General features: G+C 37.8%; 3 protein-coding genes across 4 annotated transcripts; 1 reads left to right on the forward strand and 2 right to left on the reverse strand.

Annotated features, from left to right (window-relative positions):
• Positions 1-1,973: 1,973 nt before the first annotated feature.
• LOC110819424 (putative pre-mRNA-splicing factor ATP-dependent RNA helicase DEAH2) lies at positions 1,974-6,587 on the forward strand. Its single transcript, XM_022048601.2, has 7 exons — positions 1,974-2,409; positions 3,286-3,488; positions 3,612-4,696; positions 5,114-5,239; positions 5,339-5,577; positions 5,744-5,862; positions 6,246-6,587. The coding sequence occupies exons 1-7, from the start codon at positions 2,110-2,112 to the stop codon at positions 6,370-6,372; spliced, it is 2,199 nt and encodes a 732-aa protein (XP_021904293.1). The 5' UTR covers positions 1,974-2,109; the 3' UTR covers positions 6,373-6,587.
• A 120-nt stretch (positions 6,588-6,707) lies between these two features.
• LOC110819543 (pentatricopeptide repeat-containing protein At1g74630-like) lies at positions 6,708-8,670 on the reverse strand. The gene has a single exon (XM_022048788.2). It carries the CDS (start codon positions 8,532-8,534, stop codon positions 6,849-6,851), a length of 1,686 nt encoding a protein of 561 aa, XP_021904480.2. The 5' UTR covers positions 8,535-8,670; the 3' UTR covers positions 6,708-6,848.
• Positions 8,671-8,851: 181 nt separating this feature from the next.
• LOC110819544 (long chain acyl-CoA synthetase 1) lies at positions 8,852-16,765 on the reverse strand. Of its 2 annotated transcripts, none has more exons than XM_088220272.1 (20): positions 16,626-16,765; positions 15,818-15,981; positions 13,181-13,244; positions 13,001-13,090; positions 12,801-12,857; positions 12,632-12,680; positions 12,111-12,187; positions 11,962-12,001; positions 11,791-11,885; positions 11,513-11,680; positions 11,272-11,382; positions 11,019-11,106; positions 10,866-10,932; positions 10,696-10,771; positions 10,392-10,509; positions 10,015-10,260; positions 9,787-9,926; positions 9,514-9,696; positions 9,233-9,352; positions 8,852-9,160 (listed from the first exon to the last, which is right to left on the reverse strand). In XM_088220272.1, exons 2-20 carry the CDS (start codon positions 15,961-15,963, stop codon positions 9,113-9,115), a joined length of 1,983 nt encoding a protein of 660 aa, XP_088076398.1. In that variant the 5' UTR covers positions 15,964-15,981; positions 16,626-16,765; the 3' UTR covers positions 8,852-9,112. The 2 variants fall into 2 exon arrangements, with proteins under 2 accessions (XP_088076398.1, XP_088076397.1); XM_088220271.1 differs by lacking the exon at positions 16,626-16,765 and adding an exon at positions 16,158-16,289.
• Between the last annotated feature and the right edge of the window lie 475 nt (positions 16,766-17,240).

Consider the following 17,240-nt stretch of genomic DNA (forward strand, 5'->3'; position numbering starts at 1 on the left):
ATTTAACATATAACTTTATTTTTATAATTTTACAAAAATTAAAATTTTTAAAAAATATTTGAAGTGTTTACACTGTTTAGTTATATCTTGAATATTGAATAAACTGAAATTTTGCAACATGTCGATTTATATCTGTGTAGGTACAGCTGTTTCAACTGTACCTTATAACAATCCCAATTAATGCAATTTTATTTATAACTAACATGCAGATTGTAATTAATGTTTATCATTATTCAAAAATTAATTATTTAATAATTTTAATTTAATTACTAATGCGATAATTAACGTAAAAACTAAAATGTTTAGTTAAAAATTAGTTGTGAAAATTAAAGGAGACTGACTAATGCATTAATGGGATTCAAGAACACTTTGTCTTGTCTGGTTCCAACACAAAACCAACTGCTTTTCTGATGGCCCAAATCTATAAACACTCGTTGCTTCTCAAAAAATCTTTGTAAGTTCCATCAGATCTTTGAAAAAACTTGTAGTGCTCGTTTTTTGGAATTATAATATTAAGTTTTTCAAAATTTTGTGATGAATAAATTTTATTATTCTTAGATATTTATGTTGTAAAATCATCACATATACTACGATCTTGAAGGCCGTCTTTCTAAGGTAAAGTTTTTGAAAGTCTTTATGAACGATATGAAAAGTTAATTGGGTTTCAGAAAAGTAATATGAAATTATTGTTGTTGAATTTCTGTTGATTCTCGTCTGCTTGATTCATAAAAATTGTAATCCGGTGATAAATTATTTAACTAAGAAAATTATGAACACTCCTTAAATATTGCAGAAATATTTAATAATTAGTATATAATTATTTTGAATGGTTATTATAAATGATTAGAGTGTATTATTTGAGATTTATAAAAAATTCAACCGTAATTATCCGTGTATAAGACACGAAGTATTGTAAAGTAGCCGAAGAATCCGCCATTTTTACTACCATAATAGTGTAGTTCATCGCCTTTGTTTTTTTACTCTTTAAGATAAGAAGGGATTCCACTTAGAAAAGAAAACGTTTCATGCTAATAGATTCGGATTTTTAACTACGGGTTCTAAACTATGAAAGATTTTATCGATTAATATTATATAGAAGAAATCAATTATATACACTAATGTAGTTAAATTTGCTATTTATAGATAAACTATACCATATTTTAATTAATTTCGCTCTTAATTGCTTGCATCTCTATTAATGATTTGATTAATTTCACCTAAATGTTATGAATTATTATTCAAAAATTTTAAAGTTATAGTTTTTTAACATAACATCTCAAACTTAATTGGATTAAAAGGAAAAAAAAAAAAACACTCAGAAACAAACTCTTGTATTTTAATAATATGACCTTTTAGAGCTCGAAATATTACGAGCTCTTTTCTATAATTTTATATAAAAATTTTCGTAATTTAAATTTTTAGTTATTATAATATCGTCTCGTGAATCTTGTAAATTCAAGATAAAAAAAAGATAAAATTATTCTCTAATTTAATGATATGATCTTTTAAGGTTTCAAATACCGTGGTCTATTTTATTGAACCTATTACAATATTATCATATGAATTTTGTCAATTTACATGAATTCATAAGGAAAATCTTATTTAAATGGACTCTTTTCAATGTGTTTCAAATTTATTATTTCATAATATTCTCACGCTTCCAATTCAATTTTGTAGGCTTGAGCTTGGGCACAATTTTCATGGATTCATTATTTATATATTCTTTCTTAAATCGGACCGGGTACGATATCAAATTTATTGGGCCGGGTCATGAAGACCCGGAACCACCAGATGAAAAAACACGGGAGAGGTTGTCGTTTCTCAAGGTCCCAAAATAAAAAAAAAAAAAAAAATTGGCTCAGGGACTAATTAGAAATTCTCGAAAGTTCTTTCCATCTTCCCCCAAAACCACAAGTACTATATAACGAACGTAACCTAACATCGTTTCCTTTTCACCTCTTCCTTTCTAGGGTTTCGACTTTCTGGTTGTGAACAAATTCAGTCTACAACTCTAATTCATTTTCATCACAGTTTCTTTCTTTGGATCTTATTACCCTAGCTTCTGTCCGGTTGAGTTTTCTGCGGTGTTGGTGCGGTTAAGGGCTTGGGATGGGTACGGAGAGGAAGAGGAAGGTCAGCTTGTTTGACGTTGTGGATGAGACGTCAGTCACCGGGAAGGTCACCAAATTGAACGGTGGGGCGGCGATGAACAGCAACAGCGTTGGCGGCAACCTGAGTAGTCTTGTAAACCGGTGGAATGGGAGGCCATACTCGCAGAGGTATTATGAAATACTGGAGAAGAGAAAGACTCTCCCTGTTTGGCAGCAGAAAGAGGAGTTCTTCCAGGTTCTTAAGGCCAGCCAGACTATAATACTGGTTGGTGAGACTGGTAGTGGTAAAACCACTCAGGTTAGTTTTCATTACTATTTCTCCACTATGTATTCTACCTCATTTTAAATGCATATATATATATATATATGTTTGTAAATTAGTGTCTATTGGATGTTTAAGATTCTTCCTTTTGTTTTTTTTTAATGTATATTTTCTTTTTTTGGCATGAGATAGGATGTTATAGGAACTAATAAGTAATTGACAGCTTCGGTATTTTCACTAGATAGTCATTTTAAATGAAGGAACCAAGGAAGTTCAGAATCTTTGAAACAATTGGAGTAGCCCGGGTGTTTGTTAGATTCTCCTTTTTTTTTGTCCTCCTTTCTGTCGGGTGTTTTATGGTGTAACTTCTGGTCCAAAAAATAATATGAGAGGAAGATACATTGTTCTTAATACCTTTATCTTCCTGAATCAATTATTGCACGTGCAAATATGAAAAATCCTTTCTTTGGCATTTTCTCTTAGGTGGGAGACAAAGCTGTATGTTACTGAGTTTTTTGTCAACATAAATAACTAAATTTTTTCTCAACATAAATAACTAAGTAATGCCTTAGGATATCTTTTTTGAAATATGTTCTGTGTTACTGGGAATGTTGAAGCTTGTGGAGTGTGTGGTGGCTTGTGTTTTTGCCCACTGATGTTCTAGCATGTAATTTTAGGTTTAGGAAAGTGGGGTGTTAAAATTTTGTGTTATATGCTTGTAAGATATTCTGGATTTGTCTTTATACCAAGAAGATATTAAATCTTAATCATCATACCTTAGTTGCATTGCATCAAGCTGAAAAGACAGTCAACTCAAGTGTTGGTTTGTGATTGGATAATTTCATTTATATTTTGTGCTAAGGAAGTGTCTGTGGAAATTAGTGATTAATGAGTAACTGTTATTCTCAATAGATTCCCCAGTTTGTTTTGGAAGCTGTCGATATAGAAACCCCAGATAAACGCAGGAAATGGATGGTTGGATGCACACAACCTCGCAGAGTCGCTGCAATGTCTGTTTCTCGACGTGTTGCTGAAGAGATGGATGTAACTATTGGGGAAGAGGTTGGTTATAGCATACGTTTTGAAGACTGCAGCTGTGCTAGAACTGTTTTGAAGTAAGATGATTATTCTAACACAGATATGCTTTTTATTATTTTAAATACTCAACATTTTACTTGTTGCATACACAATCCATATATGCTTGCATATACTCATGCTTTTGTCATCTCTTCTGCCAGGTATCTGACAGATGGTATGCTCTTGCGAGAAGCAATGACAGATCCACTTTTGGAACGCTACAAGGTAATTATTCTCGATGAGGCTCATGAAAGAACTCTAGCTACAGATGTACTTTTTGGTCTTCTCAAAGAAGTGCTGAAAAATAGACCCGATCTGAAGCTAGTTGTAATGAGTGCAACACTTGAGGCTGAGAAATTTCAGGGGTATTTTAATGGTGCACCTCTTTTGAAGGTGCCTGGTAGACTTCACCCTGTCGAGATATTTTACACTTCAGAACCTGAAAGGGACTACCTGGAGTCTGCCATTCGGACTGTCGTGCAGATACATATGTGTGAGCCTCCTGGGGATATTCTTGTTTTCTTAACTGGAGAGGAGGAGATAGAAGATGCATGCCGTAAAATAACAAAAGAAATTGGTAATCTTGGGGATCAGGTGGGGCCTGTGAAAGTTGTGCCCCTTTATTCTACTCTTCCTCCAGCTATGCAACAAAAGATATTTGAACCTGCCCCACCTCCAGTAAAGGAAGACAGTCCTCCTGGAAGGAAGATTGTGGTGTCAACAAACATTGCGGAAACTTCACTAACCATAGATGGAATAGTGTATGTTATTGATCCTGGGTTTTCTAAGCAAAAAGTTTACAATCCCCGAGTCCGTGTTGAATCTTTGTTGGTATCTCCAATATCAAAGGCAAGTGCACACCAGAGAACAGGACGTGCTGGAAGAACTCAACCAGGCAAATGCTTCAGGCTCTACACAGAGAGGAGTTTCCATAATGATCTTCAGCCACAGACATACCCTGAAATATTGCGATCAAACCTTGCAAATACAGTTCTGACCTTGAAGAAACTGGGGATAGATGATTTGGTGCATTTTGATTTTATGGATCCTCCGGCTCCTGAGACATTGATGCGAGCTTTGGAGGTATTGAATTACTTGGGAGCATTGGATGATGATGGGAACCTAACAAAATTGGGTGAAATCATGAGTGAGTTTCCTTTGGATCCACAAATGTCAAAGATGCTCGTCGTCAGTCCTGAATTCAACTGCTCAAATGAGATCCTTTCAATTTCTGCCATGTTATCAGGTATTCTTTTGCAACTTCTCTCTACTTTTTTGTCTGTCTTGTGTCCGGTGGCATAATGTAATTGTCATTGGCTTGCTTCAGTTTGGAATGCATGCCAATTGGTCTTGCATGCACCGATGCACCTGGTGGTGCAGGGTGCTAGTCTACTAGAGGTTTAACTTCTTACATGTGTATGTAAGTACACATGCACATGCATGCAGTTGAGTCTAATGAGTCCAATTAGGTTGTCATCAGCAACTCTCTTGTATGGGTTCCATGCCCCCGGTTGGCATGCACCATAGGATTTCTAAGTGCGTGCTGATGCAGATAGTTGCAGTTTCTCAGTATTCTCTCATGAAGCACATGGTGTCGTCTCGCCTCTATGCATCTGCTGACCTTCCGTGGGCCTCTTCTGTGATAACCCAATTCTTTCTTTAGTACCCAATTGCTTTGTCCGGCCTAGGGAGGCTCAAAAAGCTGCGGACGAAGCGAAAGCTAGGTTTGGGCACATCGATGGAGATCACCTTACGCTCTTAAATGTCTATCATGCTTATAAGCAAAACAGTAAGTATTGTTTTCCTCTTTAGCAGTATGATCACTGAGTACTCTATATGCCATTTGTTTTATAATTCATAATGTTGTCTATGTGGAAATGGTTTGCAGATGAGGACTCATCTTGGTGTTATGAGAATTTTATCAATCATAGGACCATGAAGGCTGCTGATAATGTTAGACAACAGCTGGTACGCATAATGGCCAGGTTTAACCTCAAATTGTGCAGCACTGATTTCAACAGCCGTGACTACTATGTCAATATAAGGAAGGCCATGCTAGCTGGCTATTTCATGCAGGTGGCTCACCTGGAACGCACTGGACACTACTTGACTGTTAAAGACAATCAAGTATGTATAGTTATTTATTATAGTGTTGTAATAACTATTTTACATTTCGGTATAATGCTCTACAATCTGCCTGGCTGAGAAGAGGGTGATATTGTAATCCCCTATTGTAGAAGGGAGGTATAGGGGTTATGTTTAATCATACGTCTTGGCATTGTTTATTTTGCAGGTGGTGCACTTGCATCCTTCAAATTGCCTGGATCACAAGCCAGAGTGGGTCATTTACAATGAGTATGTACTGACTAGTCGAAATTTTATCCGCACAGTGACAGATGTTCGTGGTGAATGGTTAGTTTCCTTTCTCTGTTGATTTTGCTGTTGAGGTTTGTGTTTCTTTTGTTTATTCAGTATACATTGTTCAGATAAATTGAAAGGTTCACACAGTTCATCCTAGATAAACTTAAACATATTTTACTCACAAAATTTGATGTACTCTCACATATTTGTCTTTGTCTAATTGAAAGTAATTATTAACAATTTATAGTAACGGGTTATCTAGGGAGTGAATGAATGTGTGTTGTTGAGGAGGGAAAATAACCGAACAACTTTAGAATATAGGGATGGAATTATTACAAGGAGCTGCAGTATCACTTGTATATATGATATTTGTGCCCATTTTTTATTCTAGATTATCCTCACTGCATAAATGATCTGTTTCTTTCTTGGTGCAGGTTAGTTGATATAGCACCACACTATTATGATTTGATTAACTTCCCCCAGTGTGAGGCCAAGCGTGTACTTGAGAAGCTTTACAAGAAGAGGGAGAGGGAGAGAGAGGAAAGCAAGAATAGAAAGTGAACTATTGCCATTAGTATATTTTAGCTTTACCCCCCAGATTTAAAAAGGATGTTGAATTTTGGAGAGGCAGGTGAAACATTCTCCAGCATACTTTTTTGGTGGAATCTCCAAGTGGGTAAAAGAATATAGATGGAGTATTTATTGTACCATTTTTTAGACTAGGTGCAGTGACCTTCCTTAAGTACTATATTAAGCTGTTGGTTTGTTTTTCTGAATGTGATGTTCTTGTCAATTTATTTTGGTTAATATTTAGAGGAAATTTGTTGGTTGGTTCTACATGCATCAAATATTAGCTAATAGCCATATTTGTTGGATTCTTAGGATGTGTTAAACAATTTTCTTTTTTTTTAAAGTGTATATTTGTTCCAGTGTTTCAGTACCATTTTGTATCAGGAGAGTTGAACATATGTACTTATATAAAACATATGTATTTATATGTTGAAATCGAACCTCCATCAGATGAAAATATATTATAGCTAGACAAATGACTTGATTAATTTCTCACTTGAAGAATCTTCAACCCAGCTGCCTGCTTTTTGCTTTTTGACACGATTCTTTCTCATCATGTCTTTCAATTTAGTTAAAGTGCTCCATGCGCCTGTTTCACCATAAATCCTTGAGAGAACAGAATATATTGCAGGGTGATCATTTTTCAGCTTAGATATTCCCTCTGCAGCCAACTGGCCAAGTTCCAAACACGAATGTAATCCGCAAGCTCCAAGCAATGCTCCCCAAATGACTGCATCGGGTTTGAAAGGCATTCCCCGAATCAATTTCTCCGCTTTCTCTAGTTTGCCTGCCCGCCCATAGAGGTCCACCATACAAGCATAATGTTCCTTTTCTGGTAGGACACCATACTTCGTTTTCATGGCCGTGAACTGCCTTTCACCTTCTTTCACCAATCCAGCATGGTCACAGGCAGACAACACATTGACAATTGTCACCTTATCCGGCCTCAAACCACTCTTTATCATCTCCTTGAATATATCCAATGCTATTGTTCCAAGTCCGTGCCTAGCACAACCTCCGATAATTGAATTCCATGACACCAAATTCTTCATTGGCATGGACTCAAAAATGCAAAATGCAGCATTGATATCCCCACATTTAGCATACATGTCCACAAGCGACGTTGACAAAATCACATCGCTTGGAACACCAAGCTTAACAAGATTTCCATGAACTTGTTTACCCACGAGAAGGGAAGCCGATCTCGCACAAGCATCTAAAACACACGAAAATGTAAAATGATTTGGCGTAGTCCCGGACTCTATCATCAACTGGAACAGCTTCAACCCAGCTAAAAACTTCCCATTCTGCACATACCCACTGATCATCACAGTCCAAGAAACCACATTCTTTTCGCTTATGTCGTTAAAAACAGACCGAGCTCTACTCATTTCCTTATTTAAGATATAACCATTAACCATTATAGTCCAAGTAACATCATCTTTCTCGGGCATGGCATCAAAAACTCTGTGCGCATAACTCGTACAACCCAAATCCATATATCCCGAAACCAGAACGTTCCACGACGCAACATTCTTCACTAATATCTCATCAAACACTCTCCTCAATCCACCTCGATCCTTCAAAATCGTGTACCCCTTCATTAGGGCAGAACCAACAAACGTACCCAAATTAAGCCCTAGACAAACTGAAAGTGCGTGAAATTGCGACACCAAAACATCAAACACAGAGCCCAATACAGCAGTAACAACTGTTGATATAGTGTACTCCGTGGGTCTTAATCCGGATCTTTGCATTTCTAGAAAACATTGATGAACTGCAAGTGGGTTTTTGGTCTTGTTCATGCCGGATAACATGGTGTTCCATGAAACCGTGTCTTTATGGGGCATTCTATCGAACAGTTCGTGGGCGTTCTGGAATTGGTTGTTCTGAACGTAGGCGTTGATCATTTGATTCCAGGTGGTGGTGTTTTGGGATGTTGGGTTTTGATCGAAGAGCTTCCGCGCTTCAGTCAAGCGGTTGGTTTGGATGTGAGCGTTGATCAGGCTAGTTAGATTGGCTGTAGATAGCGTGCAAATGCGGCGGGAAAATGGTAGATTGAAAATCAGGGCTCTGTAAATCGTATTTGCTAAAATTTTCCTGCTTCGGCTTGGCATATGCAGGCCGCGAACGATGAACCATCTGTACAACATGGTTGGATTCCAAAGCTGATGGATTTAACAAGATTGCTCCAATCCTCGCTAAAAGAATTAGTCTTTAGTCTATTTTAGTTCAGTTCTGGTTTGGGCGTAAAATACAAAAATAAAGAAGAGTATTTAGTTTTAATTTTATTTTCTATTAATTTTTAGTTAATAAATTAAAAAATATAATGATCCATTTCAGTTTGGATCTACTAAACTTATAAAACTGATTCAGTCTGATTTGTTCCAAAATTCAAACAGTCTGATTCCTGTCAACATTTTTACCTTTCAAAGTTTTCAATTTTGGTTAAATTTGATCAATTCCAGACTGATCGAATAACCTTACATATTTATAAAGTAGATGACCGAGCCCGATTTAAATTTTTGGTTTGTGCAGATCTTGATTGCTTACAACAATCATCTTGAAATCGAATCATTCTCTTAAAAACAAATCTACCCCGAAGTGAATATTTAATTTATATAGAAATACACAATGCATCACAGCTACATACTACCCTGTAACAACAAGAGCTGATTCATCCTTATTTATATGTTCCTCAACTGACTCGGAATGCTCATAGCCTCCAACTTTAGTATTTTCCGACGGTCAGTTTCCGATAAAGCGCATCGATCTCGGCCTGTATGATATTACATTATGAGATTAACTGTTGAAGAAAAATCAACGAAGACAGCAAGGCAAGTCAATTCACCTGATAATATTTCAACATCTTCGGTCTTCTTTTCTTCATTGTTGCAGTCACTAAATCTTTTTCCATGTCGAATGGATTTGGGTCCAATACCACACCTCTTATGTACTCAAAGCCTCGGAGCTATTTTTTTTTTTCGCAGGGCATTTTGTAAATTCAGTAAAGAGACAAGTTCAGTTTAGCTTTATTATTTAACATGTTGTCATAACTAGAAATCTAATCCTGGTTTCTTTTTGTGTTTTGTTTTACGTCAAATTCTTTTTCATGCACAGGCAGATTTTTACCTTGTTCCTCTCAGCGGTAGATTTTAGCTCTTTGAGGACATAATCTTGTAGTTGATCAAGAGAACAAAGATCAGAGAAAGAGCCCATGTGACCATTGACATACGCCCACTGCTTGGTATTTTCGACATGGGGCACTACTACAGCAACTAGCATCGATTTAAAGCTATCCCCATAGACCCAGATCTTTATAAAAAAAGATGGGAAGAAGAAGATTAGAAATTTCAATGCAAGAGAATACATGTAATCAATGCAGATGCAGAAGACAATACTAACATCTTCAACAATCGGAGTGATACCATAAACATTTTCTAGGTACTCGAGAGCAACATATTCTCCTTGGGAAAGCTTTATAAGATTTTTCTTTCTGTCAATGATCTTAACCACTCCATTGGGAAATATTTGTCCTATGTCACCTGAGAATATGACACAAGAACAGATCAAATCAGAAAGCAAAATTAGCAACAAAGGATTATGGCTTGATTCATAATGGTGTTTCTCAACCTGTATGAAACCACCCGTCTTTCATAGCCTCTCGTGTAAGCTCTGGATTCTTGTAATACCCAGTAAAAATAGTCTTTCCCCGAACACATATTTCACCACAAGGGGGTTCCCCGAGCGGATTGTAGCCCATCTCCGGAACCTCCTCTAGGCAGAGCTCATTGTAGACAGCTGGAGGACCAACCGCACCAACCATGCACATTTCATCCGGAAATCCAAGAGTAGTTGGTCCACAAGTTTCTGTCAATCCTGAATGAACAGAATGAAAATTGGTCAATGTTTTCATTCTATAAAAGATTTCAAACTACTATCCTTTTGTGCTACAAAAGAACAGTCTAAGCACAATGGTATATTAGATTTCGTAAAAAAGAAGTCTTTACCATAGCCTTGGACAACAAAGCAACAGCTAGTGACACGCAAGAATTCTTCTACCTCGGAACCCAACGGTGCACCTCCAGATACTATTAATCGAAGGCGACCACCCAACTTAGCTTTGACCTAATACAGAAAAAGTATAGAAAAAAATAACACTTCAGGAAATCAAGACATGGGCTTCCTAAAGGTTAATCAATTCATCTCGTGAGAAAAAAAGTTGGGCTCTTGATGGTAATTGTTGATCTGCCATGGGTATGAGGTCAATTTGTCAGTTCAAAAGTAAAAAGTTTAGACTCGATTGGATGCAACCTTCCTGAACGCTAACAGATCGGCCAAAGGTGAAGCATTTTTGTGCTTATATCCACGATTCATCCAGCCAAGTTTGCTGTAAGACACAACAAAATAAACTGGAGTAAAGACATTTGCATTTATTTTTATCACTGGAAAGACGAGGAAAAGTAAACAAAAGACTGTCTTACTATCTGTACAGAGCATCAAAAATTCGCCTTCTTATTGGGTTGAGTTCGTCTAGTGCTTTCTTTATCCCTAAAATGAAGATGATGCTTGACGGTACAAGTCAATATCTTCAAAATGAATGAACCTACAGAGTTTCGTGAAGACATATATTATACCTTCATGAATTTTTTCAAACACTCGAGGCACACCAGCTAAAAATGTTGGCTTCAACTCCATTATATCATCCCGCAATGCATTTAAGTCCTTCAAGATAATACATTTAAGTTTCAATAACAAATTAGTATTATAATATATATATTATTCTCAACTTTGTTTTCGCTTTTTTAATCATTCTCGTATTTTTCATCCTCCTCAAACTGACTACAAAATCAGATCCAAATCACAAAGCAGAGAGTTTCTATTTCTTACACCATGGTAATAGCCAACAGAAGCGCCTTTATGGAAGAAATATTCCTCAATACCACGGTCTAGGATATGAGCAAGTGGAAGAAAGGATAGATAGACATCATCCACTGTCATCTATGTCGAGCCCCCAAAAAAACAAAACATCAGATGCACGAGACATGCAAGAAGAATAATGCAGTCCAAATAAGAAGCATGTAAACCATGAAACACAGAACTTTTTGGGATATCTAGGCATTGCATTCACCTTATCTTCAAATTGTTCCATAAAGAGGTCCATTCCATATACGAATGTTGCAATTGTTTCATGTGTTAGTACAACTCCTTTTGGATCCCCACTAGTGCCACTGGTATACATAATTGTGCAAATGTTAAACGGCTCTGGCGGTGAAATCTCCTGTGGATTTTCTTTCCCCTGATGAATAACATATGCTCAAGATCAACCCCATCAGAGAAGACGTAACACCAACCATAAAAAAGGTATAACATTTGCACAAAAGTGAAATCAAATGTCAAAAGACAAACCATGTGGAGAAACTCATGCCAGGAGTATGCTTTTACTCCGATCTGAGCTGCCTGATCCTTCTCTTCCTTTGTCAATGTGGTGAAGCAAACAATTGCTGCAATCAGAACCTACTTCAGTATACATCATTAAAGAAAAGTTTGATACCAATTCATAGTCTAGTTCAATCTTGCCTTTTAACCGTTTAGCTGATGCACAATCTGGATTCAGAAGCTGCAAGTACATAAATGACTCCGATCAGAGGAATCTGTTTAAAATTTAAGATGGCATGAAACACTTGTTTTTATTTTCATAGTGTTTGGTCAGGGCTTTTGGATCTTACTCCTTTAATTTTCTTATCTTGGACAAATACAACATCAATCTCGGCGTGATTTATGATAAAATTTACAGCCCCTGGACCTGTGTTTAGGACAAACCATTAAGTTGTTCAATTAAACTGCATAAACTCTACAATCTGGTTAAAAACAAGGCTTAAGTTCACTCAAAGGACGTTAGTTGCTTCAAGAACAGAATAAAGTAAATATGTGGGTCACCATATCCTTGCAGAAGACCACTGACCCAAGATCCAAGGCTATGAGATCTCATATTTCAACCAAAGCCCAAATGAACTCCGAATGCATTTCGCAACAAAAAGAAAGACTAACAATAATGCAAAGGAAAAAGATGCACCCAACCCGAGAGTCCTCTACCAAGGGTTACAATGGAAAGTAATTAAGTTTCAAATCTACTGTTATAATTACACAACAAAAGAATAACAAATATCTCTCAAGTCAAATAAGTAGATACGAGAAATTAAACAAGAATAATCATCTCGAGGTGAAAATTTTCTCATTTGAAGTTTACCCAAGGTATCATAGAGAGGCACGCAAACTAAACTATGGGCACTGCAAGCCTGCAAAGATTCAAATAATATGTTTGTCACAGGCTCATCTGGAGGCAATGAAGTTCAACAAAGAACATTTTACCACAATATATATATATATATATATAACATAGGAAACATGAAATAGACCTCCATTGCCACAATCCATTGAGGGCAATTTGCTCCATAAATCCCAATCTTGCAGCCCTATTATAAACAGTAGAAAACCATAAGTAAAGCAATAAGAAAAAAAAATATCTCAGATAAAGAGAATAGCTTTAGTTGCCGAATTGCTATATAAGGAGGGTCAGAAATCACAAGCCCCAGGTAAATGAAATGTCCATGCTTACAGATTCAGTTCCGGATACTCGCAGTGCAGAACCAATTTGCAAAATCTCCTCGTAAGCTTCCTTGTACGTCTTCCAGATGTAAGGCCCTATCTAAAGACCAGAGAGAGCCACAAAAAACAAACTTGAGAACTAATTGATACAATTAACTCTAAAATTTATTGCTTTCAGCTGGAAAGTTACCTTCCCATCAACAAATTTACGCCAGCCAAGCATCCTATTTCCGGGGTACTTCTGAACAGATTTCCTGCATGCCAAGTTCCTTGTCAAAGAGATCTCCAGAATAGACAATTCTATTTATATCACCTCAAAAACTTCATTTTTACAGTATCATTCACTTTCTTCTATAGCAGACATAAAATGACAGTATGTAATGGGCTTGTACTTCTTTATGTTAGTATAATATACAGACATGGCTGAAGAAATAACTTCATGCAATTATTTCAGTAAGGGTTTGAAGTTCCTACTTCTATGTCGCCATTAGCAGTTTGTGTAACACCCCGTTTTTTTTTTCTTAACGGTGTACGATAAAGCACCCATACAACACAATACCGAAATCCATATTATTCCAACCATGCACAAGAGATATCCACCTTTCATGTTCCAAATCAATTGTACATACATCTCCACCTCTACAACACATAGTAATACAATATCAAACATTCCTAGATATTCAATATCCAGACTAAACCATCCTCTCAAACTACTTTAAAATCACAAACAAAACTTGTGCCCTATGGCACTACCGACGGGGCTCCGTTACCAGCCGCTCGGATCCCAATTCCGTCCTTACTCCACCTGTGAATGATGAGAAGTGAGTTCACATAACTCAATACGATAAAAATCAAGTTGTAAGTGTAATATGCAGTGACAAGAATTTCCAGAAATGTCTATATGCATTTATCCGGTGAAAATTTGAGTTGTTTGGTGTGGTGTGTGTGTGTAGAGAAATTTGGTTGCAGGTTGCGGCGTCGGCAATGGCGCGACGGAGTGGAGCAGTGAAGGTAGGCCGTAAGCGTGGGGTTGTCCCGCGCGCTCACGGAGGTGATCGGGGAAGGAAGGGAAAGTATGGCGGTGTTGGGGGCGTGGGGGGGAGCCGTGGGGAAGGATGGGGGTGGTACGGGTAGAACAGAGTGAGGAGGATGTGAGAGAACAATCTAGGGGGCGCGGGTGGGATAAAAACTCGAGAGGACAGAAGAGGTGTGTGTGTGGTGTGTGCGTGGGTGGGGATGTGGAGGGAGCCGTTAATAGGCGGTGATGTGTTTCCCCGAAATGCACGGTGGTGAGGGCGTGTATGTGGCGTGAAACGGTGCAAGCTGAGAGGTTAATCGCCCTAGGTAGGCAAAAGTGTATAGGAACCGGGAGGAGGCAGGAGGATGGGGGAGGTAGTGGGTAGGGGGCAGTGGGAGAGGGAAGGGAGCTGGAAGGTACGGCAGAGGGGACTAGGAAGCAGGATTTGAGGGGGATTGGATGGGAGAAGAGGAGTAATGTGGTCAGTAGGAGTTAGTAAGTTAGAATGCTTGGGACTAGCATGGTATAAGGGGAGATGGGAGCATGCGGTTTGGGAGGGGAGATTTGGAGGCCGTTGGTAGGGGCGGGTTGAGTTGCCGATGTTGGTGGAGCAGGGAGGGGATATGTATGTGAGTGTGGCCTAGCAAGGCCGAGAGGGGTAGAAGGGTGCATGAGTCACGGATGGTGGTGACGGGAGGTGGAAATGTTTGTGTGTGTGCGTGGCCCAACGAGGTCGAGAGATGGAGGAGTGAGTATGAGTCGCCGATGTTGGTGACGCGAGAGGATGGTATTTGTGTGTGTGTGTGGCCTCTTTAGGTCGAGAGGTGGAGGAGTGAGTATGAGTCGCCGATGTTGGTGACGCGAGACGATGGTATTTGTGTGTGTGTGTGGCCTCTTTAGGTCGAGAGGTGGAGGAGTGAGTATGAGTCGCCGATGTTGGTGACGCGAGATGATGGCATTTGTGTGTGTGTGTGGCCTCTTTAGGTCGAGAGGTGGAGGAGTGAGTGTGAGTCGCCGATGTTGGTGACGCGGAATAATGGTGTGTGGGTGTGTGCGTGGCCTATTAGGTCGAGAGGTGGAGATATAGGTGTGAGTCGCCGATATTGGTGACGTGGAATGAAGGTGGTTGGGTGTGTGTGTGTGTGGCCTCGTGAGGTCGGGAGATGGGGGAAGAGTGTATGAGTCGCCGATGTTGGTGACGAGAGTTAGTGGATGATTGTTGGGTGGGGGGGGTTGTTTGGCCGTGCTATTGCCTTGGAATGGGACCTTGATAATTAGTGTAGGGAGAGGGTTATGAGTTGTTTGGGGTTGGGTAGGATAAATGCATATAGACATTTCTGGAAATTCTTGTCACTGCATATTACACTTACAACTTGATTTTTATCGTATTGAGTTATGTGAACTCACTTCTCATCATTCACAGGTGGAGTAAGGACGGAATTGGGATCCGAGCGGCTGGTAACGGAGCCCCGTCGGTAGTGCCATAGGGCACAAGTTTTGTTTGTGATTTTAAAGTAGTTTGAGAGGATGGTTTAGTCTGGATATTGAATATCTAGGAATGTTTGATATTGTATTACTATGTGTTGTAGAGGTGGAGATGTATGTACAATTGATTTGGAACATGGAAGGTGGATATCTCTTGTGCATGGTTGGAATAATATGGATTTCGGTATTGTGTTGTATGGGTGCTTTATCGTACACCGTTAAGAAAAAAAAAACGGGGTGTTACAGTTTGAATCTTTGCTTCTATATTTCTGCACATATAAAGTTTCTGTCTTTATATACATATATATATATCTCCTCAATTACCTGAAAAGATTCCATGTTGTAGACATATCGGGATCAGGAGGCGGGTAAGCATTTTTGGAGAGTAGATTACGGTAGACAGGACCAACAGAAAGCTTCCCATCTTTTCCTTCCCTCCCTTCCTCTACCTTAACTGCAAAGTTATTCATTTTCTCTGTGTGGAAATCCTGAAAAAGAAAAACTCAGCGCATGGCAACTCATATATGAAACTTCCAAGTCCAGACAAAATACATTATGTATCCCGATAAACCAGTCAATGGAAAGCAAAGAAGCTGTGATGAAGATAGACACAAAAGCCAAAGAAGAAAAAAAAAAGCAAAATTTAATGGGAATTATGGTATACTTGACTATTCAGGCTCTGATGAATCCAAACAAGTTGACGATTAGCTTTTAGTATACTAGGAGAAACTGAAAACATAACTTGGAAATGAAGAAACCAACCAAATTATTAATAGTAGCCCAACAGTTAAAGAGGTGCATAGCATTAAACAATAAACTATTTATTAAAACAAGAAAAACCCACATTAAAGAAGCCGACAGAGATAAATTATTTTTAAAAAAGCTCCACCAAAAGGATAAAAATTTAGAAATTCAAAGAAAATTGCATGGCCGGTGGCCCCATTAGAAGAACTACTGGGTTTCAGCATCGCCGCAAATTGATACCCAGATGCCAGCAAGCCCTGCTGCTTACCCAAAAGGCAAGCTTTTTCATAGAACTACCCAGAACCAGCAAAACCCATCACTATGCAATAAATATTAGAACTTCATTTCTGTAGATGAAGTAAATGATAAGACAGTGAGAGGAGCTTACAGAGCAGAGTGATTCTAGATGGAGGTCTGGAACAGTGGCAGTGGAAATGTGGGAGGGGAAGGTATGGATTTATGGGTCTCCGGAGAAGGAGAAGAAGAGGTGGGAGGACGGGTTCATTGCTCGGAATTATGTTGTTAATGAGTTGGTTGAAAGTTAGAAAACTTGGAAACTGGTATTACGATGTTTGGTTATATTTATTAAAACCTGTGTTTTTACACGAAAATTTTATCCTACTTGCAGAAAACGAGGGACGTCTTTATGTTTCTTTTAACGCACTAAAAGATAAGATTTTAAAAGTTTTATAAAATTAAATTTTAAAGAATTTATTATATTTTTTTAATTAAAAAATATTATGTGATAGATTTTATTAATTTAATTAGTCACATAATAAAATATAAATTTAATTTAGTCTTTTTATTTTTTATTTTTAAAATAATATTTAGTATTAAAACTCTATGAGATTATATTATGGGATAGTAATAACGTAGAATAATATAATTAAAAAGAAATAAAATCAAATAATATAATTTATTAAATACAATATTCAATTGAAGAGAAAACTTGTTTTTTTAATACTAAATACAATATATGTTAAACAAAATGAAAAAAAACTGT

The sequence above is a fragment of the Carica papaya genome, chromosome 5 (assembly GCF_054855325.1).
Source record: "Carica papaya isolate Zhongbai chromosome 5, ASM5485532v1, whole genome shotgun sequence".
NCBI classification, from domain to species: Eukaryota; Viridiplantae; Streptophyta; class Magnoliopsida; order Brassicales; family Caricaceae; genus Carica; species Carica papaya.